At 36.0% G+C, this 22,991-nt stretch overlaps 1 protein-coding gene across 1 annotated transcript in view; it reads right to left on the bottom strand.

The window, feature by feature from the left end:
• The window catches only part of ITPR2 (inositol 1,4,5-trisphosphate receptor type 2), a 724,583-nt gene that overhangs the window by 305,877 nt on the left and 395,715 nt on the right, over nucleotides 1-22,991 (bottom strand). The window contains exons 33-34 of the mRNA XM_007949781.2: nucleotides 12,378-12,506; nucleotides 11,227-11,347 (exon numbers count right to left, since the gene is read on the bottom strand). Coding sequence (XP_007947972.1) covers nucleotides 11,227-11,347; nucleotides 12,378-12,506 — 250 coding nt within the window. The remainder of the gene's footprint in view (nucleotides 1-11,226; nucleotides 11,348-12,377; nucleotides 12,507-22,991) is intronic.

Genomic DNA, 22,991 nt, shown 5'->3' on the forward strand with positions numbered 1-22,991 from the left:
CCAGCACTATTAGCAAACTTCAATAACACAGAAAAGAACAAATGCTGGCGAGGATGTAGAGAGATTGGGACTCTTATACACTCCTGGTGGGACTGTAAAATGAGACAACCACTGTGGAAAGCAGTATGACAATTTCTTAAAAAGTCGGAATTAGAAATACCATTTGACCCACTCTGGTAGCACAGTGACTAAGGCAGTTGACTGCTAACCAGAAGACCGGCATTTCAAACCCACCAGCCACTCCTCAGAAGGAAAGTTGGACAATCTACCTCCATAGTGATACCGCCTTGGAAACCCAAGCAGGGGTTGCTATGAGTCCGGTCTGACTCGATGGCACATAATAGCAGCAACAACAGCATTCCATTACTAGGTATATATCTTAAAGAAGTGAGAGCCAGGACAAGAACAGACATACCACACCCATGTTCATCGCAGCACTATTGACAAAAGCAAGAAGATGGAAATAACCTAGGTGCCCATCAACTGAGGAATGGATAACCAAACTATGGTGCATACACACAATGGAATACTATGTAATCCTAAAGAATAACATAGAATCTACAAAACACAGCATAACATGAATGAACTTGGAAGGCATCATACTGAGTGAAATAAATCAATCACAGAAGGACAAATATTGTATTAGTCCATTATTATAAAAGTCAAAGAAAAGTTTACGTATGGAAGAAAATTTTCTTTGATGGTTACCAGGGGTGAGAGGGGAAGGGAGGGAATACTGTTAGATAGGAAGAAATAAATATTGATTTGGGTGAAGAGAAGGGCAATGTACCAAATGTGAGTGATCAACATGGTTGCATTGAGAAATAAGATGACAGAGAGGTACATGGGAGGTGCAGACAACAAGGATGAACCCTTCTGCACATACAGTACTGCATTGTCAGTGAAGGCAAACATGGGTATATGCATGGATAGATGGGTGGACAGGCTGAACTATTAGGTATGTCTATGCATGGGGAGTGTACCCAAGACCATGTATAGGGCTGGCAGACAACGGTTCTACAAGTATATTTGTATATTCTGTAAGAATTCCCAGGTGTGTAGTAGAGCTGACAAGGGACAAGGTTGTACTCACTTCTTGGGCACAGCCAGCTACCCAGAGGGAGCAAGTAGTTGAACCTGTGGGCTTGGGACCATAGTCACAGAGGACATCAAGCTCAGCTGGCATAACATACTACACAAAATATTGTTCCACCTCCTACTTTGGCAAGTAGTGACTAGGCTCTTAAAAGCTTGCAAGCATCCATCTAGATGTAACAATGGGTCTCTCCTCATCCAGAGCAAAGAAGAATGAAGAAAACCAAAGATTCATGGAAAGAATTAGTCCTAGCAACTGGTACACCCTGCGATCTGCAGCCTATACAACTGTGAGACCAGAAGAACTAGACGATGCCCGGCTACCACTGTCAACCACTTAGAGGGGGATCAATGTAGGAGATCCTGGATAGAGAGGGAGAACAATGTGGAACAAAACTCAAAATCATTTGGAAAAAAAGAAAGGGGGTGGCAGGTTTGCTGGTCTGATAGAGCCTGGTGGAACCACCGAGACTATGGTCCCTAGCTGCCCTTCAGGGCTGGAATTGAACCCACACCTGTGGCTTCCAGGCAATCAAAAGACAGGCATATGAGTTGAACATTTACCTCAAGTGGATACACTCCGTGGAGAGAACAATCATGGGAGAAAGAAAGGCTGTTATGCACAGGGAGACAGCTCAGGGGGCAGGAGTGTATGGAGGGGTGGACACAGGAAAGAGATAACTATTGGGAGGAAGTGGGAGGGGAGCTGTTGCATTCGGGTAAATTGTTGTCAATGTCATGAGACAAAGTGTATGTGAACTGCTGTATGGAAAGTGAATTTGCTCTGTAAACTTTCACCCAAATCACAATTAAAAAAAGAAGAAGAAGAAACACTAAGAAAATTGGGGATGATATTTTTAAATTACAAAAATACAAGGAAAGAACAAGAACAGTGATCAAATTGGTAATCCAGAAAAAGAAGTCAAGGAATCTTCTGGAGCATAAAGCATAAAGGGTAAAATTAGAAAATAAAGCACAGATATTATCCAATGGTAGAATGTCCAGTAGGAAATAACAGAGACAATGAAGGGAAAGAAATTAATAGGAAAAAAAAGAAAAAAATTCTTGAGCTGAAGGAAGAGGTAAATCGTCAGACTGACAGGGCCCACTTATTTATTAAATAAATTATTATTAAAATATATTTAATTAACACAAAATGCTAAATAAGTGTATTTTGCCATATACTGGTGAATATTTAAATGCCAACCACACATATAAAATCACAAGAATTTCCAGAAGGAAAACAAGATTTCTTTTCAGAAATGAGAATTACATCTGACTTTTCATCATCAACACTGGATGCCAGAAGATATTTAAAGTTCTGAAGGACAAAATATTTTAAAATTAGATGTTTCTACCTATCTAAACCAAAAGTAAAGTGTGATTCCAAAATAAAGCATTCCAGAACAGGTAAAGGCTCAGAAACACTTTCCTGAATCTCCTATGAAATATTTACTTAAAATGACAAGGAATTAAAGAAAAGGTTGTCTTGAATACAAGAAACCATAGCAATGCAGTATAAATCTAAAGAAGAGACTAAACTAGTAGTTCTACTAAAGATTAAGAGTTGGAACGTTCATGTTCAGTTGGAAAGTTTTAATATCACAAAGGTGCATTTTGGCCTACAATTATTTGATAGTGAAAAATATTTATATATTCTAAACTATATGTTCTGATCATTTTGATTTTTCAAGTTGTTATCAACATAGAAGAGAGGGTTTAACTATATTTTAAAATAGAACACAACCATAACAATGTAAAACAACACTATATTAATCAACTACTAGACTACAGAGTGGGAGAGAAGAGGTTGAAATGAAGAATATACATTACTTTCCTTAGAGCATATAAATATAATTTAGAATGGTTAAGTCCATAAATAGAGGCATAAGGGCATTATTTAAAGTTACTATGGTTACCAGAAGAATTTCTTTATATGAATGAAAATAGGAAGGAAGGGATAAAAATAAATTAGGTAGGTAGATAGGAAGGGAAGGAGGGAAAGATGTAGGTAGGTATCTGAATCCCTTCATGTAATAAGAGGAAAGAAACAACAATAGATAGTGTTATTTCTGCGCGTAAAAATCCGGCAAAACTGAAAGATGTGTACAAAACTTATTTGAAAATAGACTATTTTAGCTACCCACACAAAAACAGGTACCAATTTAAACAAGCAATGAAGCTGGTTTTAAATAGTAATGATAGCTCGAAGGTAACCAACCCTAAACAATCAATTGCACCACTGCCCAAATTTCCTTAGTGAATTAATGAATTTTCCTAGCATTCATTATAAATTTCCTTTTTCCAGAGCATGCAAAGTCTGTGTTTGTGTCAGTCACACACAGCAGCACAAATACACTCCCACCTCCTTTGAAGGGCAGAAACCTTGACATAGCTGAGATGCTCGTGTTTACAGATACTTAATTCTGTACTATGATCAATTCTTGGCAGAAACTTAAACCTTTTCTAGATGCTTCACAAATAAACAGGGTTTGCTCTAAATACTGAAAAACAACAGTGCTTACATTTTATTTTCTAAGCAAAAAAATTAAATTTTTTACTGTTACTAAAAACATATTACAACAAAGTTTCTACCTATGTTACAACAAATGGGGGAGAGAGACTGGCAGAGACACTTTACACAATAAACAAGGTAAGCACAGGTTCCCTTGTGCTTACATACTATAGCAAACAGTTGTACATGTCTATTACCACAAAAAAAAAAAAAAAAAAAAACATGTGAAACTACTCCCCAAAGCAAGTAAGCACAAGTAAACTCATGCTTACTTTGCTTACTCGGTATTGCATCCCTGTCAGGGATTGTAAATTTGAAAAAAGATTTTGGTTCTGTAAGAAGATACTGTGGGGTTGAGAGAGAGAGATGCCAGCCATACCTAGAAGCAGAATCTTTGATGTGCTGAAAAAAATGAAATTATTCACTACACATTAATAAGTAAGCACAAATAAGCCCATGCTGACTTTGCTTATTGGGTAATCCAGCACTGGGGAATGGGATTTAGATCTCCTATAGGAATCAGGCACATTAGATGGAACTCAATATCAAATTAAGTGTTGTTGCTATGAATGTGACTTACTCAAAGAACTGCTCAATGAATATTTTTCTAATGACACCAGTGGAAATCTCATTAAAGGGCAGCAGCACCTCAGTTATTCTTAGCATTGCAGCACTCCTTAGTGAGGTCACAAAATCTCACCCACCCACAGATGTTTCTGTGAACTGCTGCCACTATGCATTCCTCTAAGGCCAGCACCATGGACAAGCCAGGGCTTAGGAGACTATCCCAAAATTTGTTGAAAGGTTTTCATGCCTCCCCAAACTCTACAACTTTAACAGGTATAGCTAGCCTCCTGTCTAAGCACAAATTGCATAATATAAATTAGCTGGGGAAAATACACTGCTTTCTTATACTTAGAGGGAAACTAGCCAAGAGCAAAATCACAATTTCTAGGCAATAAAAGAAAATTGACTATGCAATTAGGTAAAAGAGAATTTGAGTTTTTTGTTTTTTTTTTAAGTAGGCTTATGTAGATAATGATAGAGTTTTTTTTCCAAGTAGTTATAAAAGCATGGATACGTTTAAAGACATGGTCTTCAGAAATATATTCACTACCTGGTCAAATTATTATAAATACTCATTTGAAAGAAAAATTGACTATGCTAATTTAGCTTTTCATATATTGTTTAAAAATTAAAGTGGAAAAGAATATCATGACTAAGAAAATAATTCATGATCTCACCTGCAAGAACATTAATAACTAGAACAGTATTTTTTAAGCACAACCGAAAATATGCTCTAAACTTAGCTTACTTTTATTAAATTAAAAAAAATTCCAGTATGAACAGTATATGGAAATGTGAACTAGGACATATTCTTGAGATTAACAGTTATTCCCCACCCCTTTTTCTCTCAATAAGAAAGAGCAAAAATGAATTTACTATAACCTGCCATTCTTCTGGATGGTACCATTAATTCCCTGGAAAGGGTCATATTAAAGTTTAAAATGTTCAAAAAAGGAATGTTCCTATTTCATTTCTATGTGAGAGTGAGATTGAGATCCTACCTTGTTAAGAATATATTGTCAGAGAGTAAGTATTAAAAAAAACTAATAGGAGAAAGGATGGGTTGTTATGGATGCATTTATCTTTTTTAGAGCTCTGCTTGAAAACATAGCTAGTTCTCTAAAATGAGTTATCATTATTCACAGGTATTTTGATATTAGGAAAGCCTACTAATTAGGCTTATAAATCCTGGAAATTCTCTGGATATGACAAGTCTTTGCAATGATTTTTAAGACAATTTAAATCTATTCCTAATTATAATTCATTATATTTTATATATTATGTAAAATATTTTAATTAGGTGAAATTACCGATGGTATCTGCCAGACCAAAAAAATCTGAAAACACACATATTGCAGTGATAGATGCCATGAAAGAAATGCTTAGATAGATAAACTGACAGGTAGAGGAAAAGGCAACTGAAAGTTTAAGCATTAATTGGAAAACTTGGTTGGTTGTCAAACTCTGCTATACAGGCCCACAAGAAAAAGAATAGTTGGTGACACGGGAAGGTGGTAATGGAGTGGGCAGGGAGTGGTACTTTTCTGTGTCATGTTAAAGCACACAGAATAAATGTGTCATGAAGCACTAGAGTTTTAAACATTAAAGGTATTAAACACTTCATTCCTGTTTGGTGCTCAAACTATATTAGATATATCCTCAATTAATCTCCAAATAGAATAAGGAATATACATTTTATAGGTTATTCAAGAACTAGTATCAGCACATCTGACTAGTCATCTGAAAAAAATTAAGTTGACTCTATACCTTACTCATACAACTACATATATTCCAGATAGCTTAAAAATCTAAACAACACCCAAAATACAAACAGACTAAACAGAACTATAAAAATTCAGAATGGAGAACTTAAGAAAACAATTTCAAACTGGTCAAGGCTTCTTTGAAGATGAAAGAAAACCCAAAAAGCCATAAAAGAAAATCAAAATTTTCTGCATTCCAAAAAAATGAAAAAGTCAAATGACAAATTGAGAAAAACAATGTGACTTACAGTTAACAACCTCATTTCTTTCATATACAATATACCCACTACTGCCGAGTTGATTCCAACTCATAACAACCTTATAAAACAGAGTAGAATTGCCCCAAAGGGTTTCAAGGTCCTTAATCTTTAAGGACGCCGACAGACACATCTTTCTCCTGTAGGGCAGCTGGTAGGTTTAAGCCGCTGACCTTTTGGTTAGCTGTTGAGCACTTTAAACAGTTGTGCCACCAGAGCCTCTCTTTATATATAAAGGCTTACAAAAATAATGAAGGAAAAATAAGCAAGGCATAGAAAGAGGCAGTTCATAGAAAAAGATATTGCTGGTAGGGTAAAAAGAGAACAATCTGTACAGGGCTGTATCTGACAAAATCAAAATTAACCCAAAATTCTACTCCTATGTGTTGACCCTATAAATAATCTCCCTCCTGTGCAAAGTGATTAGAAACAGCATAAATATCCAACAACAGGGTTAAACAAACTAGTTGTTGTTATGTGCCGTCGAGTCGCATCCGACTCATAGCGACCCCTTCTTGGGTTTCTGAGGCAGTATCCCTATGGAAGTAGATTGCCCCATCTTTCTTCCGAGAAACAAACTAGAGTATCACAAAATGAGATATGCAGATGATAGCAAGAGTTAGATATATGTATTTATGTTTTATTCATCTATTTATGGTATTCATGCAATACATATTCATTGAGTACTTACTGTTATCTAGACATTGTGTCAAGCTCTAGAACTTTGTAACAGATTAGGCATTTTGTTTTATTGGCTTTGGCGTACTGCCTAAGGCATTTGACTGCAAACCAGAAGGCTGGCGGTTCAAACCCACCAGCCACTCCTTGGAAGGAAGGTTGGGCAATCTACTACCATAGTGATACCACCTTGGAAACCCAAAGAGGGGTTGCTATGAGTCAGGGCTGACTTGATGGCACATAACAACAACAACAACAAATACAATGTGCTGGAAATTCATTGAGGTCAGAAAATGTGGTGTGACAGATTGCATTTCTCCATCAACTAGAATAACGTCTTTTAGGTAATGAGGAATTATTGTATTTGAGTTGTATTAATAAATGAATGCCTAATCTTATAAGGTTTTATACAGTCTAACTCAGATTTAAGAGTTAAAAATTATAATAGAGTTTTTAAAACTATTATTACATGGGTATATTATGTCAAAGTCTTTATAGAATCAACTACAGCACTTTAAATGGATTAAAATAGATATATTTGTGTAAGAGAGACTGAATATGTCTTCTCAAAGCATTAATATTTGTACATACCAAAAATTTTTTAAACAATTGAGTTAAAGAAATATATAATTACTCAAACCATTTGTAAAAGATATTTTACAGAATTTACACTTGGAAATAAGATCATGTTGCCAGCTAAATACCCAACATTAATCCCCCCAAATCCTTTTAAGATTATGAAATGCATGAAGCAAAATCATTTTTTAAGTGAAATAATATGGAAATAATTCTTGGATACTTTTTCCCAAAATACTTCTACCATGTGCTGTTGTTGTGTTTTATATGAATAAGTAAATTGAGGAATAGTAACTATTCAAGCACAGTTAAAAATCCACATGCCCTTAATGTGTACATTTATCATATCTCAGCAAACACTATGACATTATGACATACAAATTTATTGCATGGTCCCCATCCTTGTTTCCTCCCACAACCAGCCTTAATTTATCTCATCGAGGGTAGAGAATGAGTAGAAACATTTATACCTTTATTCCAGTTAGAAAGTCTGCAGGTAATTATTCTGCCTGGAAATTTATTTATTTTAAATTAAGACCTTACAGATGTCCTGAGTGGCACAAACAGTTTGCACTTGGTTGCTAGTCTAAATATTGGAGGTTCAAATTCACACAGCAGGGCTGTGAAAGAAAGTCCGGGCTCTCAACTTCTGCAAAGATTGCCACTAAGACAACCCTATGGAGCAGTTCTACTCTGTAAACATGGGGTAGCCATGAGTCAGAACCTATCTGATGGCAACAAGTTTAGGTTATCTTCTTAACAACTTCATATTCTACATGTTGTTGTTGTTGTTGTTGTCGTCATTGTTGTTATGTGCCATCGACTTGGACCCGACTCATAGAGACCCCTCCTTGGGTTTCTGAGGCAGTACCACTACAGAAGTAGACTGCCCAACCTTCCTTCCAAGGTGGATTTGAACCGCCAGTCTTCTGGTTAGCAGTCAAGTGCGTTAGGCACTATGCTACCAGAGTTCTTCATATTCTGCATAGCTAATCTAAAACTAGTGATGGAGGTGAATAGCCATACTTTCTTAGATACAAGTCACTCAAAACCACCTCAGCTTTTAAAAGCACAAGATGTTTTTATCAAAAAATCGAACATGATAAACACACATTGAATTTCCACTCAATCATGGCTTCACTTTTAAAAGCTTAGGAAGATTTACCAGAAAAACTTAACATGATGCACACATAGTAAATTCACAATTGATCATGGCCTCAAAATATATAATAAAACAAAACAAAAATGAAATGCACTGCCGTGGAGCCAGATCTGACTCATAGCAACCCCTCCTTGGGTTTCCAAGGCAGTATCACTACGTAAGTAGATTGCCCAACCTTCCAAAATATGTAATAGTAACAGTTAAAATTGTAGACAATTCTGGAGAAATAACAATCAAGAAAAAAGAAACAAAGCAGTATCTCTTAGAAAGTACTTCTTCCATTACAACCTTCCCCAAATGCCTCACTAACTTAATTCACAAGCTCTTTATCATCTTTTTAAGGAGTTCTGGTTGTGTAGTGGTTGAAGCATTCGGCTGTTAACCAAAAGGTCAGTGGTTCAAATTCACCAGCCGCTCCACAGAAAAAAGATGGGACAGTCCACTTCCATAAAGATTTACATACAGCCTTGGGAACACAGCACGGGTTGCTATGAGTCAGAATTGACTCAATGGCAGTTAGTTTGGTTTGGTTTTATTCATTACCTTCCTTTTAAATTACTTGAAAAGTCTATGCATTTGTTTCATATGCAGCTAAAATAATCATCTTCTTGATCCATATTTTGTGTCTTAAAAGTATAAAACAGGTAACAAATTTGTTTAAACTGATTTGTGATACTAGAACATCAAACATGACCTCCTAGCATGTTAGTCTAGAATGAGTTTAGATATCTGCCTACCAATGTGAACTTAGGCATGCTGTGTAATCTTTCTCACCTAATTTCCCATTTGTAAAGTAAGGATAAAAATTAAACCCCACATCATGGGGTTTACCACACTGTTCAATGGTCAATAAATGCTTACTGCTCTCAGTAAGGTAAATGCTGCCTCACTAAAAGGTTTTGCTGATTTTTATTACTTTTTGTGTCTGATGAACAAATAAGGATAAGAATGATTTTTGATAATAATAGATTAATTGAGCTAATACACATGAAACACTTTATGTAAAGTGCTTTATAATCATAAAGTGCTATGTAAATGTAACTATAATTGTTATTTGCAATTACAGAAATAAATGGATTTAACAATTTATAAATCTATTGAACAGTTCCTTTATAGAAACAGAATACTCTCCTGACTTTGTGACAGTTTTCTTAAACATGAATGCCCTTTTTCTCTTTAATATTATAAATTTTTATATTAGACCTATGTTTATTTTTAGTACTTCTTTGTATTTTTAAAGAGCCACTAAAACACAAAATTTTTGTACCTGAGTTATGAAACTTCAAACAGATTTCTACCCAGCAAATCAAACTGCCATAATTTTATGTTAAGGTTTTCTAAAATAAGACTTTGGGGCAACATTGTACAGCATAAACAGTATAAATTCATATGCAGAAAAACCTATATTCCAGCCCAACTCAATCATTTATTAATTGAGCAAATTATTTAACCTTTCTAAGCCTAAATTTCACTATCAGAAAAATACCTCATTCCTAGATTGGTGTTTTTTTGGTTTTAAATTGTTGCCAGTCAATAAACACCTACTACTTGCCTAGTCAGTACCAGGCACTTTAAACTCCCCGAGATAAGTGGTGAATAAAGCAAAGTCCCTGATTTCACAGAGATTACAATCTAGAGAGGGAAGCTGGACATAAATAAACAAGATGCTTTCAAGAAATATAACTGCTAAAAGGAAAATAAAATAGTATAATATGGTAAGCAGAAAGAAGCTGGGATAATGCATATGTGGTGTTCTGGAACACTTAACTTCTGAGTTCTTTTCTTGACCAGAGGAAGCCAGAAAGTGACAATTTGCACATGTAACTGCCCTAACATAAGGAAATGACCCAAACAAATGAGAAACCTACTACTCATTTGTCAGTTTTCATATTCAGGTCTGAATTTCTTTTTGGTTCCCCCCTTCCCAATCAGTAGCACTACCCTAATTAGGAGGAGCTCTGGTGGCATGGTGCCTAAAGGTATCTGTAATCATCTTGCTTTTCATTTCATTTGTAATTTCTGAAGCCTTCTATGTAGAGTACTCACTTCTGTTGAGTCAATTCGACTCATAGCGAATCCAAGTGGGTTTCCAAGGCGGTATTTCTGCAGAAGTAGATTGGCCAATCTTCCTTCCAAGGAGGGGCTGGTGGGTTTGAACCAACAGCCTTCTGGTTAGCAGTCAAATGCCTTAGGCACTACGCCACCAGAGCTCCCAGTAGACTACTGATGGATTTCAAACAAAATGGAAAACTAAAAAAACCACCAAAAAGTCCTACTGTCATTTGAAGGTATTTGTCAGTTAGGCAGCTTGATAGACAAAAACAATTCCATAATGAAACTTGAAACAAGAGTTAAACTAAAATCATTCCTATAAATCTTAATGAGTTACGTATCATGTGCAATAATATTAAACTTTAGAAATGTAATAATCATATTCTCCTCCCCAAAGTATGCAATTTTCAGAATTACTTACTAATTTTGATCTTCTGTTTTACCATAACTTTCTTTCTCATTAAGTTGTACATGTGAAAGACGCTTGCACTGCCTATTCACCAAAAGCCCAATCTCTTCTTCCCAATTTGTATTTAAGTAAAACCCAACACCATGACTTACCCACTTCAGCCAAAGTTCTAATACAAGACTCCACCGAGGCTTTCTGTGCCGGGTTTGGCCAAGTGCAATTGTAAATCCTGAAGGCAGACTGTAGCAGCTGAATAAAAACTGGCTGGTGTGTCTGACAGCAGAAAGAAATTAAGACAAATAGTGCCAGTAAAACATTAACACTCCCGAGAAGGTAACTGTGCATTATCAAAAAGTTTCATCAAAATAAAACATAATTGATTCTTATAATGTTCAGTGCTATTCAATAAATACCTCATTCAACAAACATTTATTATGTACTTACTTCATTCCAGGCACAACAGAAAATTGATCATTTGCATTTACTACATTCTTAATCAGAAAAAGATGGAATTTCTTAAAGCTAATGACATGAACTTAAATATTTATTTTTTACAATTCTTTATTTATTTCCAAGTATAAATAAAGCAGATGTTTCTGCATTTTTTTGTTTGGTTGGTTGGTTTTTACATAATGCACCCAAGAGGAGATGACCATTTTTGACTATATGTACATAAAACAATTTCATAAGGCTATATCTTAGTAGTTTAAAAGAAAGTATAGTTGAAAAGATATTTTTATAAGAATAATACAAACTCTTTGTAGAATATTTGGAAACCATAGAAATGAAAATCACCTATAATTCTACCATGTAGAGATAATTAGTATCAATATAGAGAGGTATTTTTTTTCCTCAGTTTTTCTATTATGGGCACATATATATTCTTTATAAGGAGTTCTGGTGGTATAGTAGGTACAACATTTGGCTGCTAACCAGAGGGTCAGCAGTTCAAATCAACCAGCTGCTTAAACCCACCAGCTGCTCTGTGAGAGGAAGATGAACTGCCAGCCTTCTGGTTAGCAGTCAAGTGCCTTAGGCACTATGCTACCAGAGCTCCTTCACTCTGCTTAGAGGGAGAGAAACAAAAATTCAATTGACAATGGAGTCTCTTTTTAAAAAATAATGTTTAGTAAACTCAGAAAACTGCATACTAATAAAAATTATGAGAAAACAATGAGCTGCAGAATGTAGGAATATGGCTTCCTGACCAGATCATAGTTTTTCGATTGAAGTTTTTCCTACTAAAATAAGGTAAATAAATTGTAACAAAATCCTTGTTTGTGTGCTTTCTTGTTTAAGTTACCTGAAGGCTAGTACTGTTGTCTGAAAAAGGAGAATTAAAAAAGCCGCTCACGATGTTCATTATTGACTCAGTAACACACTTCTCCAAGAAGATGTCTGCATGTTTCCTGTCGGTAGTTGTGTTGCAAACCTGGAGAGAAAAGCAAAACAATTCAATATGCTTTATCAAATCTTCGAATTACAACTCAGTACTGGAACTGTACTCTTTCTAATGTTGTTTTCGTTGCCAGCAAGTTGATTTTGACTTAGAAGGTCCCATGTGACAGAGCACTTCTGCCTACAGGGCATTCTTGCCATGCTCTTCACGGAAGCAGATCACCAGCTATTTCTCCTGTGGAGCTTCTAGGTAGGCTCAAAGCACCAACCTTTGGATAGTAGCCAAGCACTTTAACAGTTTGCACCACCAGAGCTCCTTAGTCTTTCTAATAATTGTCCTAAAATATTTGTCTATAATACTTCTTTTGCTTTTTAAAGTTGCTTTGAATAGAAACATTCCTTCCTAAAACTCACTAAAATGATATCATTTTTGTCATGGTTTCTCCTTCAAATTTGGTTGCCATTTAGGCCATGGACCAGAATTCTTTCACGTACACCCAACCCCTTCTTCCTAATCTTCTCCCTACTCTTGTGTGTTCACCTTCTCCTTCTATCTTCAAACTTGGCTTTTCTAGAAAACATTTATCCTCTCTATGGAGGAAAACAATCATTACTAGCATTGAAACAAATAAATAAAAGATGTACTGAATAAGATGACTGATGGTTGTGGCACAGTTGCCAAGTTAAGTGTTGGCAGTTTGAAACCCCTAGCCACTCCTCAGAAAAATACGTGGCAGTCTGTTTCCATAAAGATTTACAGTGTTGAAAATCCTATGGGGCAGTTCTACTCTGTCTTAGAGAATAGGAATCAAGTTGGCGGCAATGGTTTTGGTTTTGATTTATATCTCTTTCCGGGGATCTGTGGTGGTGCAGTGGTTACGTGCTTGGCTGCTAACTGAAGGTCAGCAGTGGGAACCCACCAGCTCTTCTGTAGGAGAAAGATGTCATACTCTGCCTCCATAAAGATTATACAGTTGAAAACTATTTGGAGGAGTACTACTCTGTCCTATTCTAATTGACTCAACAGCAATGGGGTTTTTCTTTCCACTTGTAATATATGGCCCAATATAAGGCCCAATATGGCAGACACAAATAGAAAATATCTGGTGAGGAAAATAGAAAGTAAAGAAAAATAAAAATCTTCTCCAATACTTTTGACTTTTTCATCCACAAACCATCTGGGATGCATGAAAGTATGAAGTATGCATTTGTATACATTCTTCTATTCTCCAAGTAGGCTAAGCAAGAAGAGACCATGCTAGAGTTCAGGACAGTCCAGGAAAGAACACAATCCTGGCTCCTGCTGTGATCTTAATGTGAATAAATGGGGCAGAAGTTGGTCATTTTGCTAACAAACTGTACATTTCCAAGTGTGTCAGGGTAAGCAAACTGCAAAAGCTAAGATAATGATAAAAACAAACAAAAAGTTGCATGGTTTAAAAACAAAGAACATGGAGACAAACAAGAGAGAAGTGAGAGAGGGAGAAGATGGATGTGAAATGACTGAAAATTTGAGAAAATTTAAATATTCACAAAACTGTGGCAGGGTAATATGGTAGCCATATGTCCTGGATGTTCTCAAATAATTGAAATTTTTATATAATTTTCTTCTTTTCAATGAGGTGATTAATCAAAAGAATAAATAAATGTAATTTAACTTGATCTCTGCCTTCAGATTTTCACATATAAATAATTCACAAAAGGGAAAAAAATTTCCTTTTCAAACCATGTATCTCAACGCTTTTAGTTTGGAAAGCATTTGCCAAACTAAAGTAGGAAAAGAATAAAGGATCTGTCTTATATCTAAGTCATTTTCTCTCTGATAACCTAAGGCAGTTTACTTTTTCTAACCTATTAAATGACACCAATCTGATAGGGGTGTTATTAGAACAAAAAGGCTTTTAGAATGTCTAATCTCATAGGGTAATTTTAGGGAGCAATGTAATTAATGGAAATAAATGAATAAATTAATTAATTTTAAAAATAAAAATAAAAAAAAGACTAAAGTTACATATTTTGTTCACGTTAATTTTGGGTTAGCCTATGTTTGAGGAGCACCTAACCTAGGATTAAAGAGCCCTAGTGATACAGTGCATAAGGCATTTGACTGCTCAGCAGAAGGCTGGTGGTTCAAATCCACCAGCCACTCCAAAGAAGGAAGATGGGGCAATCTACTTCTGTAAAGATTTACTACCTTGGAAACCCAATGGGGGTTGCTATGAATTGGAATCAACTCAATGGCAGTGGGTTTTGGTTTAACCTAGGATTAAAATTTAATGTGGTCTCAGAACTAATATAAGATTGATTTTTCCAGGAGGGATATTAATTTGGATTTATTTCTTTAGTATCTTTCTAGTACAGGACTTTATATAGTCAACTTTTCTAATATGAAAGATAAAAATACCTTAAAGTTGAACAGGTAGCAGACTAACTCTGACATGAGAAGGCTAAACTTTTTCCCTAAGCTAGTGTCATTTCACAAAATTGTGTGGGGTTCTCCAGAGTTATAATAGTACCACACCACATTACTTGCAACTAGACATTTGTCAAAGAACCACACAGTTTTGTTGTTGTTGTTACTTGCCGTCGAGTTGGACCCGACTCATAGCGACCCCTCCTTGGGTTTCCAAGGCAGTATCACTACGGAAGTAGATTGCCCTATCTTCCTTCCGAGGAGTGGCTGGTGGGTTTGAACCACCAGCCTTCTGGTTAGCAGTCAAGTGCCTTAGGCACTATGCTACCAGAGCTCCCAAATTAATCTATTTCTAGATAAAGGCTTTCCTCAAAATCGTGGGTAATGAAAAGTCTCCACTTACAAGCTTTGTGGGACATATTCCTCAATTCATTTGTACGAGAAACTCAAATCATTTCTCAAGATATTTCTTCTGCTGCTTATGAATGACAGTATTTTCACCTCTAGAATCTCTCATCCTACACTGTAATCACAGTGGGTAGGCGAGAGATGTGGGAAGCCATTTTTCTAATTAAAATCTTAAATAACATTTAAGGGAAAAAACCTAATGTAGTACAATATTTATTTATCTTGTCTTTTATTGATTTGTACTACCTGTTTCAATAAAGATTGGAATGGCTCAGATAAAACTGCATCACACCAAATGATCTTTTAATGTGTAATACAAATATTTTTAAAGTTTTAATCAGTTTACACATATTATTCATTAACATTTTTTCCTATAAAATATTTTCATGTATTGACATTATCTAAAAACTTATTTTAAATAGTATCTTTATTCTATCATTCTAATGCACCATCAAGCTTCAGTCAATTTTTGGAATGAGTTGAGATACACACAACCAAAAATACAAATTATTATTCTTAGTTATTTCCTCCTTGCTAGCTAGTCTTTTAGGAGCTCTGGTGGTGCAGTGCATAAGGCATATTTGACTGCTAACCAGAAGACTGGCAGTTCAAAGTCATCAGCCACTCCCCAGAAGGAAGGTTGGGCAATCTACTTCTGTAGTGATACTGACTCAGAAACCCAAGGAGGGATCGCTATTGAGTGGGATCCAACTCGACGGCAGTAAGTTTCATTTGAGAGCTAGTCTTTTATGTGATTTATTATTATTATTATTACAGAGAATACTTTTGTGAAAAATTGTTGTTTTGGCTTTCAGTGTTTTTTTGATTTTCATTTTTGGTATACATCACCAAATGGAGGAACACCAGATAAGAGAATATAAATGGTTTTACAAAATATGTTAGACTGATTTTAGAGAATAATAAATTTACAATACTATCAAGCTCTGGTAGTGCCTAAGGCACTTGACTGCTAACTGGAGGGCTGGCGGTTCAAACCCACCAGCCACTCCTTGGAAGGAAGGTCGGGCAATCTACTTCCATAGTGATACTGCCTCGTAAACCCAAGGAGGGGTCGCTAAGAGTTGGGTCTAACTCCACAGCACATAACAACAACAACAACATTGAAAAACACAGAGATGATCCCCAATTACCACCAACTAGCTTTCAAGATCCTAGCTGGGTTCAGCTACTGTGAGGCACTGGCAGGAGATCACAGCAGGGAAGAGAAGGAAGTCCACTATGTACTCTACCTTCACCTCTACTCCCATCTCCCTCTCCTCGATGAGACTTTAGCAGTATCGGTTTTCTATGGTTAGAGCTATTACAGTCCTTCTTTAATGTCTCCCAGCTCCCTCCAGGCTCTAGTAACAATGGCCCCCCTTGCCCTGTCATGCATGCCATGGTAACAGTTTTGCATTGTTCCCAATTCCTGAGTGCTCTTCATTCCTTCTTGTTATTTAGCCCTGCCCACATCTATTGGAGTTTGCCATCTGTTTCCTGACTGACGGCTATACATGTAAATTATAATTTCTGCCAATTTAATGCTACATAAAAGTTATTTTTCATTTGTTACATAGTTAACAAGGATGGCCACTTTTCCACATAATCTTTTCATGCTTATATTTTGTCATATACAAACAATTTAAACCTACAAATCTATTTTTCTGCCACTCATCTGTCAGTTTGTTGTACTGTGGTGGCTGCCTGTGTGTTGCTAGGAAGCTGGAGGCTAAGCCACCAGTATTTCAAATACCAGCAGGATCACCCAGGGTAGACAGGTTTCAGCAGAGTTTCCAGACTAAGACAGACTTGAAAGAAAGAATGAAAGATCCACTTCTCAAAGAACTGGCCCATGAAAACCTTGAATAGCAGTAAAAGACTGCCTGATATATTACTGAAAAACTTTATAAATACCACTGAAACACTGTCTTGTCAGGAAGTACTCAAATACATTTGGGGAAGAGCTGCCTCCTCAAAGTAGAGTCAACCTTAGACATGGGTGGAATAAAGCTTTTCAGACCTCCATTTGCTGACAGGGCACAACTTAAAATGGAAAGAAAGAGATGCAAATATCCATTAATAATCAGAACATGGAATGCATAAAGTATGATTTTAGGAAAACTACAAGTTGTCAAAAATGAAATGGAATGCATAAAGATCGAAATCCTAGGCATTAGTTAGCTGAAATGGACTGGTTTTAGCAGCCATTTTGAATGAGACAATCATATGATCTACTATGCCAAGAATGACAAATTGAAGAGGAATGGCATCGCATTCATCATCACAAAGAATGATTCAAGATCTATCCTGAAGTACAGTGCAGTCAGTGATGGGGTAATATCCATATGACTACAAAAAAGACCAGTTAATACTATTAATATCTAAATTTATGCACCAATGAATAAAGCCAAAGACAAGAAAATTGAAGATTTTTACCAATTTCTGTAGTCTGAAACTTACCAAATATGCAATCAAGATGTATTGATTATTACTGGTGATTGGAATGCAAAAGTTGGAAACAAAGAAGAATCACGGGTACTTGGAAAATTTGGCCTTGGTGATAAAAATGACACAGATTGTATGACAGGATTTTGCAAGACCAATGACCTTTTCATTACAAATACCTTTTTTCAACAACATAAATGGTGGTTGTACATGTGAATGTGGCCAGATGGAATAAACAAGAATCAGATCAACTATATCTGTGGAAATAGGCATGGAGAAGCTCATTAACTTCAGCCAAAGCAAAATGAGGAGCGGACTGTGAAACTGATCATCAATTGTTCATAGGCAAGTTCTAGCAGAAGCTGAAGACAATTAAAAGAAGTCCACAAGAGACAAAATATGACCTTGATTCTATCACACCAGAACTTAGAGGCCATCTAAAGAACAGATTTGATGCACTGACCACCAATGGCCAAAAACCAGACAAATTGTGGGATAACATCAAAAACATCATCCTTGAAGAAAGCAAAAGGTCATTAAAAAGACAGGAAAGGAAGAAAAGACCAAAAGGGCTATCAGAAGAGACTCTGAAAAGTACTCCTGAATGGAGAGAAGCTAAAGCAAATGGAAGAAATGACAAGATAAAAGAGCTTAACAGAAGATTTCAAAGAGCAGCTCGAGAAGACAAAGTCAATTATTATAATGAAATATGTAAAGACCTAGACTTAGAAAACCAAAAGGAAAGAACATGCTTGGGATTTCTCAAGCTGAAAGAACTGAAGAAAAATTCAAGCCTCAAGTTGCAATACTGAAAGATTCTATAGGCAAAATAATGAATGATCTTCAAAGGAAGATGGAAGGAATTCAAAATCACTGTACAAAAAATAATTGATCGATGTCCATCCATTTCAGGAGGTGGCATATGATCAAGAACCAATGGTATTAATGGAAGAAGTTTAAGCTGCATTGAAGGAATTGGCGAAAAACAAGGAATTGATGGAATACCCATTGAGATGTTTCAACAAATGGATGTTGTACTGGAGGCACTTACTCATCCATGCCAAGAAATTTGGAGGACAGCTACCTACCTGGCCAAGTGACTGGAAGAGATCCATATTTGTACCATTCCAAAGAAAGGTGATCCAACAGAATGTGCAAATTATTTAACCATATCATCAATATCACATGCAAGTAAAAATTTTGTATAAACTACAGTGTATTGACAGGGAACTTCTAGAAATGCAAGCTGGATTCAGAAGAGAACATAGAACAATGGATATCATGGCTGATGTCAGATGGATCTTGGCTCAAAGCAAAGAATACCATAAGGATGTTACTTGTATTTTATTGACTATGCAAAGACATTCAGCTGTGTGGATCATAACAAATATGGATAACATTGAGAAGAATGGGAATTTTAGAGCGCTTAATTATGCTCATGAGGAACCTGTACATAGACTAGGAGGCTGTTGTTCAGACAAAACAAGGGGATACTGCATGGTTTAAAATCAGGAAGGGTGTGCATCAGGGTTTTATCTTTTCACCACCCTTATTCAATCTGTGTGCTGAGCAGATAATCCAACAAGCTAGACTATATGAAGAACATAGCATCAGTATTGGAGGAAGACTCATTAACAACCTGTGACACACAGATGACACAATCTTGCTTGCTGAAAGTGAAGATGACTTGAAGCACTTACAGATGAAGATTAAAGACTACAGTCTGCAATATAAATTACATCTCAACATAAAGAAAATGAAAATCCTCACAACTGGACCAGTGAGCAGCATCATGTTAAATGGAGAAAAGACAGAAGTTGTCAAAGATTTCATATTACTTGGATCTGCAATCAACATTCAAGGAAGTAGCAGTCAAGAAATCAGATGTTATATTGCACTGGGCATATCTGCTGCAAAATATCTCTTTAAAGTGCCGAAGAGCAAAAAGGTCTCTTTGAAGACTAAGGTGTGCCTAACCCAAGCAATGGTATTTTCAATCACCTCATATGCATGTGAATGCTGGACAATGAATAAGGAAGACCAAAGAAGAGTTGATGCTTTTGAGCTGTGTTGGTGAAGAATATTGAAAGTACCATGGACTCCCATAAGAATGAACAAATTTGTCCTGGAAGTGCAGCCAGAATGTTTCTTGGAAGCGAGAATGGCCAGACGTCGTCTCTCCTACTTTGGTCAGGTTGTCAGAAGGGATCATTCCCTGCAGAAGACTATCATGCTTGGTAAAGTGGAGGGTCAGCGAAAAAGGGAAAGACCCTCAAAGAGATGGGTTGACACAGTGGTTGCTACAACGGGCTTAGGAATAGGAAGGATTGGGAGGATGACACACAAACCGTCAGTGTTTTGTTCTGCTGAAGGTAGGGTTTCTGTGAGTCTGAGCTGACTCAACAAACTATTTTCAAAATGAAACCTGGATAATGACTATACATTATGTAACAGTTTAACATTTTTTTTAAATATATCATAAGCTCTTTAAACCCTATGGGGCAGTTCTACTCTATCCTACATGGTCATTATGAGTTGGAGTCAACTAGATGGCAGTGGGTTTTGGTTTTGCATCAATATTTGGTCATTTGATGCTTGTCTTACAGTATGTCACACATCACAATTAAATCTCTCCCCAAATCTCTAGTATATTCTATTTTTTTAATTTATTTATTTCTTATTCTGACTCTAGAATATTTATTTCATTACATTTCATTGCCTAAACTATTTTTTAACATTCAGGAACTTTTTTAAAATTTTAGATCATTTCCACTTATTTAATGTAAAGAAGGATGAAAAGTCTCTTCCACAAATGGATGGCTATAAAATTTTATTCTATATTGTTATTAAAATTCTTCTCACATCTCTATACAAATCTTGAGTCCTACTTACCTCCTTAAACTGTCTGGAATTTGCTATCGGTTATCTGAACAAAGAGTTCTGATTAATTTTTTTTTATACATAGATGTCTAACTGTCTTCCAAACATTTATTAAATAGTAATTCTTGCCTCACTCTTAAGGAGCTCTGGTGGTATGGTAGTTAAAGCATTCAACTGTGAAACGCAAGGTCAGCAGTTTGAACCCAGCAGGCAGTCCATGAAAGAAAGATTAAGCAGTCTGCTTCCATAAAGATTTGCTGCCTTGGAAACTCTATGGGGCAGTTCTAGTCTATTCTAAATGGTTGCTCTGAGTCAGAATCCACAAGATGACGGGGGTTTTGATTTTGCCTCACTCTTTGGTCATTTGATGTTTGTCTTACAGAGTGTCAAACATCACAACTAAATACCTCCCTAAATCTCTAGTATGCTATATTTTTTAAATTGAAATATTTTAAAAAATATTGTTCCAACTCCATAAGAATGAAATAATTAATACTTTATAATGTGTTTTACAACTTGAAAAACAAGTCCATTATCATTATCTTTTCCAAGAAAAAAAAATCCACCTTTTAAAAAGTTTATCCTCTTTTCCCAATTAAGAGAAATTCTACAAAATACTTGGACCAGTACTCAAAACTGTGCAGTTCATCAAAAACAAGGAAAATCTGAGAAACTGTCTTAGCCAAGAATAGCCTAAGGAACCATGATGACTAAATACCATATGGTATACTGTATGGAATCCTGGAAAGGATACTAGAGTAAAAAGAAAGAAACCTGAATATAGTATGGACTTGAGTGAATAAAAATTTATCAATATTGGTTCATTAATTGTCACAAGTGTATCATAAGAATTTAAACTATTAATAATAGGGGAAAGTGGGAAATATATGGGAACTCTGTATTATCATCATAACTTTTCTGTATATCTAAAATTAAAGTTTCATTTTAAAATAAATTTAAACCCTGGGGAAAAAAAGAAATGTTTGTCTTCTTCTGTTTCCAAAGGAATTTTACTGTTTATAAAATAATCTGTCAACTTTCATTGCGTATCATTTCAATACAGCAGGACAAGCAGTAAGGGAATGCTGCAGGAGGGGTAAGCATGGTCAATGATTCTTATTTTATTTCAATTGTTTAGATACAGTCTCTCCATAAGCTAACATTTTAACAAAGACCTAACAGAAATGAGAAGCAGCCATGGAGGTTTCTGGAAGAAAGCAAGTGAAAATGTCTCTACCATTACAACTAAGCCCCTGGACACCAGGTACCAGTCTGTCTGCCTTACCACTGAATATGAAACACTTCCGCATATAATTATTGTTTGGTGCCATTGAGTTGGTTCCAACTCACTGCAACCCTATGTACAACTGAATAAAAACCCTGCCCACTCCCATGCCATCCTTACAACCGCTGACACGCCTGAGCCCATCATTGCAGCCACTGTGTCAACTCATCTCATTGAGGGTCTTCCTCTTTTTTGTTGGCCCTCTACTTTATGAAGTATGATATCCTGTTCCAGGGAATGGTCTCTTCTGACAACATGACCAAAGTAGGTCAGATAAAGTCTGGCCATTCTCACTTTTAAAGCACATTCAGCTATATTTCCTCCAAGACAAATTTGTTCATTCTTCTACCAGTCCATGGTATTTTCAATATTCTTTGCCAACACCACAACTCAAATGCATGAATTCTTCTGTGGTCTTCTTTATTCATTGTCCAACTCTCACATGTATATGAGACTACTGAAAATATCATGGGTTGGGTCAGGTGCACCTTAGTCTTTAAAGTGGTATCTTTGCTGTGTAACACTTTAAAAAGGTCTTTTACACTATATTTGCCCAATGCAATGAATGCATCATTTGATTTCTTGGCTGCTGTTTCCTTGAGTTAATTGTGGATCCAGGTAAAATGAAATCCTTGACAACCTCAATATTTTCTCCATTTATCACAATGTTGCTTATGGGTCCAGTTGTGAGGATTTTTGTTTTCTTTATGTTGAGGTATAATTCATACTGAAGGTTGTAGTCTTTGATCTTCATCAGTAAGTATTTAAGTCTTCTTCACTTTCAGCAAGCAAGATTGTGTCATCTCCATATCACAGGTTGTTAATGAGTCTTCCTCCAATCTTAATGCTGTGTTACTCTTTATATAGTCCAGGTTCTTGGATTATTTGGTCGGTATGCAAAATAGGACTGGGAAAGAGCTGAAACATCTGAGTAAACGCAGCCTTACTCATATGGATGAGAGAAAGCTTTTGAGACCTTCATTTGCTGATGTGGCACCACTCAAATTGAAGAGAAACAGCCGCAGACATCCACTAATCATCGGAACATGGAATGTACGAAGTATGAATCTAGGAAAATTGGAAGTTGT

This window comes from Orycteropus afer, unplaced genomic scaffold, assembly GCF_000298275.1.
Source record: "Orycteropus afer afer isolate SDZICR_OR568_19922 unplaced genomic scaffold, OryAfe1.0 scaffold00254, whole genome shotgun sequence".
NCBI classification, from domain to species: domain Eukaryota; kingdom Metazoa; phylum Chordata; class Mammalia; order Tubulidentata; family Orycteropodidae; genus Orycteropus; species Orycteropus afer.